The 10,254-nt window shown below is 37.3% G+C and overlaps 1 protein-coding gene across 4 annotated transcripts in view; it reads right to left on the bottom strand.

Moving 5' to 3' along the window:
- Window positions 1-91: 91 nt before the first annotated feature.
- The window catches only part of pfkfb1 (6-phosphofructo-2-kinase/fructose-2,6-biphosphatase 1), a 41,163-nt gene continuing 31,000 nt past the window's right edge, over window positions 92-10,254 (bottom strand). For all 4 annotated transcript variants that reach the window (XM_088081762.1, XM_042491348.2, XM_088081761.1 and 1 more), the window contains 13 exons: window positions 8,893-9,018; window positions 8,629-8,725; window positions 7,705-7,771; window positions 7,073-7,147; window positions 6,454-6,510; window positions 6,236-6,357; window positions 5,928-6,135; window positions 5,102-5,248; window positions 4,884-4,988; window positions 4,058-4,187; window positions 3,905-3,967; window positions 3,758-3,822; window positions 92-1,729 (listed from right to left, as the gene is read on the bottom strand). In XM_088081762.1, coding sequence (XP_087937888.1) covers window positions 1,670-1,729; window positions 3,758-3,822; window positions 3,905-3,967; window positions 4,058-4,187; window positions 4,884-4,988; window positions 5,102-5,248; window positions 5,928-6,135; window positions 6,236-6,357; window positions 6,454-6,510; window positions 7,073-7,147; window positions 7,705-7,771; window positions 8,629-8,725; window positions 8,893-8,977 — 1,281 coding nt within the window. In that variant the 5' untranslated portion in view covers window positions 8,978-9,018 and the 3' untranslated portion in view covers window positions 92-1,669. The remainder of the gene's footprint in view (window positions 1,730-3,757; window positions 3,823-3,904; window positions 3,968-4,057; window positions 4,188-4,883; window positions 4,989-5,101; window positions 5,249-5,927; window positions 6,136-6,235; window positions 6,358-6,453; window positions 6,511-7,072; window positions 7,148-7,704; window positions 7,772-8,628; window positions 8,726-8,892; window positions 9,019-10,254) is intronic.

Genomic DNA, 10,254 nt, shown 5'->3' with positions numbered 1-10,254 from the left:
CTGAAGGGAACATTGTGTCTGTTGTGAAAGTTAAATTTAACCTCTCTGTGGGAGAGTTAACAACAGAACAGAGCTACCAAGCCAACAAAAACACTTGTAAAGTGGATTTATTTTCTGAGCAAATGACATGATGGTTTGTTTTATTTATTTACACCATTTCATTTAAAACCCGCCTGAAGTTTAGCGTTTGTTCAGCATCACAAACGTTAGTCAGATCCTCAAACCTACAGCGTGTTTTGTTTGTTTGGGTGCTGTCCGTGGTGCTGATTCCCACCTTCATAATTAGATTATTAACAGATTATCTGTGAAACAGTTACAATGATAACCTATGATAACGTGCTTTTCTGTATGGAGGCAAATAAGAGACATCAGTATTTGAATACTGACATTTGAACACAACTGAATTCACAGCACTGAAATATTTTTACTTTAAAAACTACATATCTGATTTTTTTTCTTGGTTCTGAATTTACATCTTTGTAATTTCAATATATGTTGTTCACAAATTCAGATCCCCAAATTTCCTACTTAAAAAAAGGATTATTTTCGCTCAAACTCAAATTGGCCGAAACATTCAGGCGTGATGGCCTTTTCTGTCTTGGCTAGCCTGGATGTTGCCATTTGATTTTATGTTCAAATTAAACTCAGATCTGGATATTACCAATTTAATTTGAGGATTTTAATCTTTTTTTTTTTTTTAATCATGAAACTGGAATTTTTGTGACCTTAAATTTCAGCTCATTCAAAAACGCAAATCAAGAAATTTTCTCTTTTCATCCCAAATAGGTGAATTCAGAACAAATAAATTTACTTTGTTCTCAAAACGTTAACTGCAAGTTTCACAATTTCATTACATTTCAGGATTCAGTCTTCTCAACCCACATTAAGATCTAAAAGTTTAACTAAAAAAAATTCAAATCGTAACATCTGCACTTCTGAGGACAGGATAGACAGCTGAGCCTTAAAGCTTTGATCAACTGGATTTGAGCAACTTGAATCTTTTTTTAACATTTTGTAAGAAACTATGAAACTCTTGGATCTGAATTTATCCACATTTGATTTTTTCAAAAAAAAAAAAATAAAGCAATCAAGAAATTTGGAATTCAAATTTCAAATGGTTCAGAAAACGATTCAAAATTAAGAACAAATAAATTCAGAAAAGCAGTTTTCAAAGTAAAATACTGCAATGCTGTGAATTCAGCAGTGTTTGAATTCCAGTTTTATTTATTATCTAAGAATTCGGTGGCTTTTAAATTCAAATACTTGCATCTCTCGGCCTCTCATGCCAGGACACATACAGCCTCTCAGTCTCAAAAACACAGTGCATTTTATTATTATTTTCTATCGCTAAAACATTTGTAAACAATGTGACACTTTTAAAAAGTTGAGAAAAGTAAACTCTACTCAGATTAGACGCAGGAACATTCACAGTCATGTTGCAAACCGAATCTCCTGCAGGTGCACCTGCAGGAGGGAGTCCATGTGCTTCTGTGCTGAATTTTTCATGTAGGCTGCTTAAGATCTAGCCCTCTCCTGCCTCAAAGCCCCTCGGCTTCTTTTTTCACACAACCCTTTCGCTGGAGTGCATCTCTAATATTTAGTGAATACAATAAAAGCAGCAACACGTCCAGTTTTACACGGTTGCAATGCTTTTCTCACAAATTACTATCTAAATGTGGTCAGGAACCGTCTGCAGAGCTTCTTCATTGTTTCTGTTGACGTCGACATTCTGCAACGAAGCAACACAAATACTGAGAGTCCGTTTAAATATTACCGGCTTTTTCCTATAACCATACTATGTATCAGTTCGAAACAGATTTTTAGTGTGTTCACACTGAAAAGGAAGTATATACTCAAACCACACACCATGCATTCAAGTGCAGCCAATTTTTTTTTTTGTAAGGCACTTTTCTCCAACAATGCAAGGCTGAAAATATGTAGAGGTCAATCACAGTTGGGATACATACAGTATATATATATATATATAAACACACATAATTACACACAAACACACATACAAACACTATTTATAAACTATGTAAATATATATTTTGGTTAGTGGTGAAACGGCTCCACAGAAAAACAAAAAAAAATACTAACCCTAACCCTTTACTTTCTACTGAAGTTTAACTTGCAGTCATTTTTTATTCATATTTATTCTACCATTTATCCTGTATTGATATAATGTAAATAAGGTATACTTCGTTGTCCCCAGAGAGGGATTTCCCTTTGGCAGTAGTGCTACATAAAAGCTACAGTGGTACACCACAGACATGTTAAATTACATACGACAAATATACAAACAGGACATACAAAGTACTGCACATGCTTTGAGAAAGATATAAATGCACAGGCATTGTAGAAATGAGAAGAAAGTCTATAAAACCATAATACATAATGCATAAAACAAAGTGCCTCCTTGCTTTTTTATTGAGTAGTGTTGTAGCCTATAGTTTTTTAATATCACACCTCCAGCTGGTTATTCTGTATACTGCACCATAATTTCCTTTGTGAAGCTGCTGCACATGTTCTATTATTAATACTGTTTAATGCCTTTTATGCTATTCATACTGAATATATCTGAGTATATTCATATCTATGTCTTTTTTATTTATCCACAACATTACCCACTGTACACATGCACATCTCTGCTAGATTAGTAAAATGTCCAGGCAAAAAAGAATAAAGGGTAGGGAAAAAACACATTTTAAAATCATTTTACACAGTTACTTTGATTTGCAGGAACCTTTTCCTGAATCATTTTGGTTTGTTTTTTTATTTTTTTTATTTTTGTATTTTCTGTTTCTTTTTGTTTGTTCTTTTTAAATTTCATTTATTATTTCTTACTAATTTTCTGGAAATTTTCTTGTACTTTTAACTAATTTCTTGAGATTTTTTTCAAGAAATCAAGTCAATTTTCTTAGGTTTTAAAGGGTTAAGGAATAAAGGAGGAGTGATAAGGAGTGAGAAATATATTGTATTCTGTGTAGTTCTGTGATACATATCAGCTCACTCCTTATTCACTATTTATTTTCTTTTATACTATCTAGTTTCTAATATAAATGCTTCCCATGTTTCAACAGTTTATATATAAAAAAAACAAAAAATGTTGGATTAACGTTAGAGAAGGAAAACCTAGACTGTATTATGGATATCTGATGTATTGCAATGTTCTTTTCCTTGTTTTGAGTTTGCACAATTTGCAATAATACAGTGACTTTGTACTGTGAGTGAATGTGAAATGAATGCGTTTCCAAAATAAATATCTATAGAAAAAAAAGGTTAAAATGAATACCCCGTTGTACCAGAGGCACTGCGCAGCAGCAGAGCAACCTTGTGTGTTTGTATATTTCACATTAAAATAAATCAAGAAAAACAACCTGTTATTTAAATGATCCATTTGATTGCCAGCACCAGTTATTATATGAATTTAATATACTATAATTTTCATTAGCAAGAGGAATATTGTGCTGCTTTTTCTTTGTTTTTGTTACATAGTTACATAGTCTAACTTTACAGATGTGGTGATTTTTAGTTTTATTCTTTGTTTTTTTTTAATCTTCCTACTATGAGAAAACAAAAAGGAGTTCAGCCATATATTTTCACATTGCTCACCACTACAGGCTACATATCCATTTCATCAATTCATACACACGACTGAATGTTACTGCCTACAGTAAGACGTATGCAATGTACCACAGAATAGTTGGCAAAGCTAAGTATTTATTATGACGAACGTGTGCATGTGCAAACTTACCACTGGCCTCTCTCTGTGTGTGTTGACTGCTTCAATATTGAGGAAAAATGACTCGACTTTACAGCCTGAGATTGAAGAGAGAGGCAGAGTTCAGGGGGAGATTTACACAGATTGGATGTGTCACACGCTCAGGTGTTTATCACCTACCATAAGCTATCGGTGTGAGTTTGAGCACCGTGTGAAGAGGGCATCGGAGATAAGGCAGTTCATCTTCAGAGGGGAGGAAATAAAGGTTGTTAGGAGTGTTTGTGGGTTTGAAACAACATCACATGCCGTTGTGTTACAGCTGGATTTCTGTACCTGCAGGTTTGTTTAGAAAGTAGGCCAGCAGGCAGCGAAACACAGCCTGGTGGCAGATTACCAAAACGTTTTCCTGCCTCTCTAGCTCCATGATCACCGGCTCCAGACGATGGACAAGGTCCTCATAGGACTGGACAAAGAGACAGAATTATTAATGAGGTCATCAATTATTCAGTCAGACTCGTTCCATTTTACCCTCAGTCCATTCGACAAGGGCAAGTAAACACTATCAGCTGACCGCACGCGACTTTATTCACATACTCATGTGATGAATATGCGTCCTTTGAAGAAGGCGCTTAAAGAAGCTGTTTGACATTTTAGGAAATACGCTTCTGCTTTCTTGGTAAGAGTCAAATGAGAAAATCGATACCACTTTTAAAATTCAGAATGGTATCAATCTTCTCATCAAACTTTTGGCAAAAAGTGAACAGTGTATTTTCCCAAATTGTTAAACTATTCCTTCCACTGCTTAACTTATCAGACAGTTTTGAAGTGGGCAGCTGCAACATGTAAATGTGTGTGTTCCTGAAACACGTCCACTGATACTGCAATGGTCACATACAAGGTAAAGAGCGCATATTTGCAATAGCTTGACCACATATGTGTGGGGTTGCAAAGTTAGTCGAATAATAATCACAATCAGGATTTTAGCTTCCCACAATTCAACTGACGTTTAAAATGCTCCACTCATAGAACACTTAAATAAAACTAACAGCAACTCTGCTTGAAAAGACCTGTCATGCCGCTACGCCCCTGCAGCTGCAGCCTGTGAAAAACTCACAGCTTCAAAAAAAAACAGTCTCAGTACATTGAGGGGAGCACTTACCTCACCCTTGGGGTAACGATACCGATACTTGTCCTGGTCTCTTAGTGCAAACTCTTCTGGGTAATTCTCCTGAATCTCCTCGTAGGTTAACTCCTCACACACACCCTGAGTGAGAAAACGTAACATCACCAACTGAAAAGACGACCTTAAATATTCGTCTCTGATATAAAAGTAGTCTCATAAAGGATTATGTTTTATGATGGACTTTGCAAACTCACGGCGTCTATCTCGTTGAGGGCCTTCCACTGTTCGTACTGGACTCCCAGAGCTTCTGCAGTCTGGATGGTCCTCTTCATGTGACTCGTCCAAACCTTCAGGTCTTTGATATTCTGACCTCTGATGAAGGTCGCCAAGGCACTGGCATACTGGGAACATGAGTGGAGCAATTTTTGAAATTGGACCAAAACTGAGTGCTGCAGCCAGCAACCACAAAACAGGCTGCAATGTAACCAATCTGGGCTTTTGTGCACCATCAGTATAAGTCCACTAAAAGTGCTTATTTTTGCCACTGACAGGCTCAGATTATTATTCTGTCTGAGTAAGATCATTTTGTTTAACCAGAAACAGTCCTGAAATCTGCTTAAAATGACTCTTTATCTAAATAGAGTCCAGTGGGTTTGACAATGGCGATTTCTGGCAGTTTCTGATTAAACAAAACAGAGATTACTCTTTAACAAAAAGTTCGACTCCTGTGCAGATCCTTTCAGTGTTGACACTTATAATCTGAGCCTGTCAGTGGAAAAAACAAGCATTTTTTGTAGATACACACTGACGATGCAAAAATGCCAGAGTGTTTACATTGCTGTTGGCTGCAGCCCTCCGCTCAATACTGGACCAGTATGAAAATGTTGTCCCATTAGTCACTTTGAAGCAAAAACATGGGAAAATAGAGCCCAGGTTGAAAAATACCAAAGTTCCCCTTTAAGTTTATTTTCAGTGCAGGACTTTTGTGTTTTACAGAGTATTTTTCAGCGTGGTATCAGTGCTTGGACTTCAGAAACGGATCTGAATTTTCCCTCCACTTGTAAAGTCTAATGTCCTCACCTTCTGTCCTCTGGGGGAGAGGCCTGAATCTCCACCGATGCGACCCAACAGGTTGAGTTCGCTCTCTCCGTGGCGGCTCAGGTAGATGGATCTCGGTGTGACGTGGATGTTCATGAGGTAGTAGACTATCCTGCTTTGAATGTGGTCCTTGACCTGGTTCACCAGGTATCTACTGCCCACGTCAAAGATCTTGATGTAGGAGAGCTTCCTGTTCAAAGTCAGCATTGAGGGAAACAAACTATGAAATTAATTTATCTGGAAGAGAGACTCCGATTTTAATCCCACAGGAAGAAAAGCATCATGGGTACCTGTCCCTCTCATCATCTATAGGCATGTAGCTGGCCCTGTAACATTCAATGCGCTGGCTGAAGTCTTGCATGGCCTCGTCTATGTCCCGATCCACGTAATCTGGACTCCCAAATTTTACTTGCTGGAAAGGAAAGACAGTTTGGGAATTTTATTAAAACATGTTATCCCTACAGCTTCTAAAAGAAATTAAAAATATGAAATGAAAAACCTGACAGACCTTAATATTTTCTGCAATGATGTCTGGGTCATCACAGATTGATTCCACAAAGAACACCTGCACACAAGAGGTCATTCAAAAGTTTGGTTTATTCTGTGAAATATCCTTTATTTTCCTCTTGTCACCATATATTTGTGCTTTTAATTTCATCCTTAACCCTTTGAAACCTGATCAAACTGCCATGATTTCTTTCAAAAACACAGGGGAAAGGCAATAAGTAATTTCAGGAGAAATTATATAATAATTAGCAAGAAATAAGTAAAAAAAAGTACAAGTGAACTACCAGAAATTACAGATTTTCCCTAGACATTTTTCCCTAGCTTTTTAAAAAATACTTTTCTAAATCTACTAAATCTTTCAATTTGTAGCACATTTTTTGCTCTTTACCTTTTGATGGCAATGAGAGAGAGAGTGTGAGTGTGTGTGTGTGTGTGTGTGTGTGTGTGTGTGTGTGTGTGTGTGTGTGTGTGTGTGTGCGCGTGCGTAAATGAAAGCCCGTCCTGAAAAGACGCCTGTCCCAAACATAAGCCTGTTGAGTTCAATGATTTAAGCAAATAATAGCTTGTGCTATTAATTTGTGTTTTACGGTAAGTATATTTCCTAAAATGTCACTACTCACTTTGTAGCCCTTCTCCTTTGCGTAACTTAAAATGATGGCCCTCCTCTCCCTCGTGGTGTTGGTAGCATCAAATACCTGCATGGGACAGGACCAGGTGTTATCGATACATCTTTATATTGAAAAATAAAGCACGTTTACATTATTCATAATGGCTGTTAACAATCCAGCATCTGAATCATAAAAGAACACAATATGTTGTCACACACTTTACGTCACGCTATATATGAGGTTATAGATTTAAATCCATGGATAAATAACTGTAAGGAATACTTCTCCACAGAGAACCAAGTATCTAAACACTGACAAAATACTGCATTCTGTTCAAAATCAGACTCCAATGACAAAAACATTTTAGCTCACTGAACACAGGAGCTGCTGGTCTACCACTGCCCCAGTCAGTTAGTTTGTTGGTGTTATATTTTGAATTTGGTGAATCCGAACAAACCTTTAAAACAGCAAAGTGGGTGGTTCTTTAAATGATTTGAAAGATGTTCTTTACATATCAGATCCGTGTCCCTTTAACGAGACCCGACTGAGGAAGTTAAGAGTAAAACACACACATGCAACCAGAATAAATACTGAGTGTGTTTTATCGTGATTAGAGGGACAGTTTCTGTTGTCCTCTTACTCACGGCTACTTGTCCCTGTTCCTTTGAGAAGTAGGCGGCGACGTCTTTGAGGGCGGCTGCTGCACAGGCCCTGAGAGAGAAGTACAACTTGTATTAGCAAAAGAACCAAAAACTGCAAAATATGAGTGAATGATAAATGTTACATCTAAATGACACTGGAAGACAAATAAAATTTAATATCTGTCTATTTTGACAATTATCTTTTTTTTTTTTTTTTTTTTTTATTTTGTTTTTCCTGGCAGCCAAAAGATTTACAAAAAAACTTTACTGTTTTGGCAATAATAAATTACAACCAAATTAACTGCCTGAAGGTAATAAATTAAAGTAAAAGCCCCAAAATTAGTTAGCAGGTAAACAAGTGAAAGCACACAAAGATAGATACAAATTTAAAAAGTATATTAATGAAATAAACAAATAAATTAAATTCCATTTCCATTAGATTCCTAATCAAGACAACCATCTCTACTATGTGAATGATATTTTAAATAACAATAAAGTCCCACTTAAAATAATAAAAAGAGAATAAATTAGTTAAATAAAATAACATACAAAAAGTGGGAAAAAATTGCACATTTTCTTGCAACTTGTTTTTTTGTTTACACAGAAAGACATTAACATTTTCAAATGAAAATAACCAAGTGCCTTCCCCAACGGTCATGTTTCACAGGCATCAAGTGCTGGTGCCAAACAAAAATATGCATGTTGCAGAGCAAGTAGAGGGAATGTTAATATTCACATAATGCACAGGTTTCTTGTGTAAATCTTGTCTTTTGGGTTTTATAAAGTTAATCCATCTTGACCATACATTGGTGAATTTATCTTGCTGTCATCTAAAGGAATATGTGAAAATCTCCATAGTATATACAGTATTTGACGAACTATGTCTATCCAATACTCAATCGAGGGAGTTATAATTCATCATCTTACTTGCGGATCCTCATGGCCTCCTCATTGTCAGGCTTAAAGAACTCAAAGTTCTTATAGATCTTGACGGCCTCTCTGCGGTACTGGCCCACATTAAACACTGGTTTGATCAGAGAAACAGAATAAAAATTCATTTTTAGGGCAGGAAAAAAGGATGGCATTCAAAGTATGATTGATTCATGCTGTAGTCAACACTGAAACAGTTAATTCATGGTCTCTTTCATAAATTTCTGTAATTAGGATTTAATGATTCACTTTAAAACTGACTTTTTGTGGGCACTCCAATCCAGTTCAGGTAGCGAGTGAGCTTCTTGGAGATGTACGTCTTCCCTCTGGCTGGCAACCCCACCATCACAATCAACGTGGGAGAGTTACAGAACTGAGGCACCGAGGCTGAGATGAAGACAAACACACAATAACAGAAAACTACTGTGACTGAATACTGTTGATGTTCAAGTTTAAAGTGTTATTTTTGCACGTGACCAGTGGCGGTTCTAGCACAGTTGGTTCCCACGTATAAGGGGCTTGCCTTTCCATTATCGCTCGAATAACACGCCTACATCACCTTTGATTGGAAAGATGTCACTTTGTAATAATGAGAAACACTAATCAACATCGGGAAAAGTTGTGTGGAGTTTGGACTGAATGGAGCAGACCGCAACAGGATCTGCACCAATGGCATACGCCAAGCGACCAGTCAAACCAGAGGGGAGAAACAAAACCGAAAGCACCAGGTGAAGAGAGGGAGGAGAGCCAGCATCAGGGCGAGGCTGGCCCGACTTGGACCGAAAGCTGATGAGATGAGACTGATGCTCACTAAGCAACAATAAATCTGGGACAGCTCTGTGCACATCTTCACAGAGACATGGTTAACCCCTAACATCCCGGATCAAGCTACTGTATTGGACAGGCAGACCTTGTTGGCAGCCATAAGGACACAACACTCACATGCCATCAGCAGCAATACGTCCAAAGAACCAGATGGAATCTTCATAGTAGTTGCTGATTTTAATGAACTCATCCTACAACTCCAAAGATGTAGACAAATAAATCAAACCTCTACAATCTACCATTTTAGTGCTGTGATTGCAACAGAAATAAAACTGCAAATGTTTTAAACATCCATCGCCATGTTTCTTGGAATGCTAGTGTGAAAGGAGAAGATTTGGACGATTTTTTTTTTCTTTAAAAATGGAGTCTGCTGGCTTTGACAAGCGCATGGGTGGGGAACTGAAGCCATTAACTGCTTCTCCATTAGAAAGGATTGTCTCTGGCAAGGTAAACTACTAAAAATATTCTCAATACAGAGTAAATTTAAACTGATATTGATTTTTTTTAGGTGGCTAAAATACATTTTATGGCTGTCCCGTCTAGAGCAGTTCATGCTTAGCTACCCTGCTGGTGTCAGCTTATCCAAACTGGGGGCATCCTGACTGATATCTACTGTATGTAATGATTATGATAAAGTACCCCATACAACCCCACTTCAAAAACCCTGACTATCCCTTTAAATGCAACCAAGAGACAGGCACAACTCTGTGAGGCTCTGTGTTGCAGGACACAAGCTGAGTGCATGTTGATGCCAAGGTAATCTCCATTAAGAGAGACAATGAGAGCGCTGAGATGCAG

This window comes from Plectropomus leopardus, chromosome 9, assembly GCF_026936395.1.
Source record: "Plectropomus leopardus strain MGB_pleo_1.0 chromosome 9, ASM2693639v1, whole genome shotgun sequence".
NCBI lineage: Eukaryota > Metazoa > Chordata > Actinopteri > Perciformes > Serranidae > Plectropomus > Plectropomus leopardus.
Note: the sequence above shows the minus strand (reverse complement) of the source record. Positions and strands in the feature narration are given on the sequence as shown.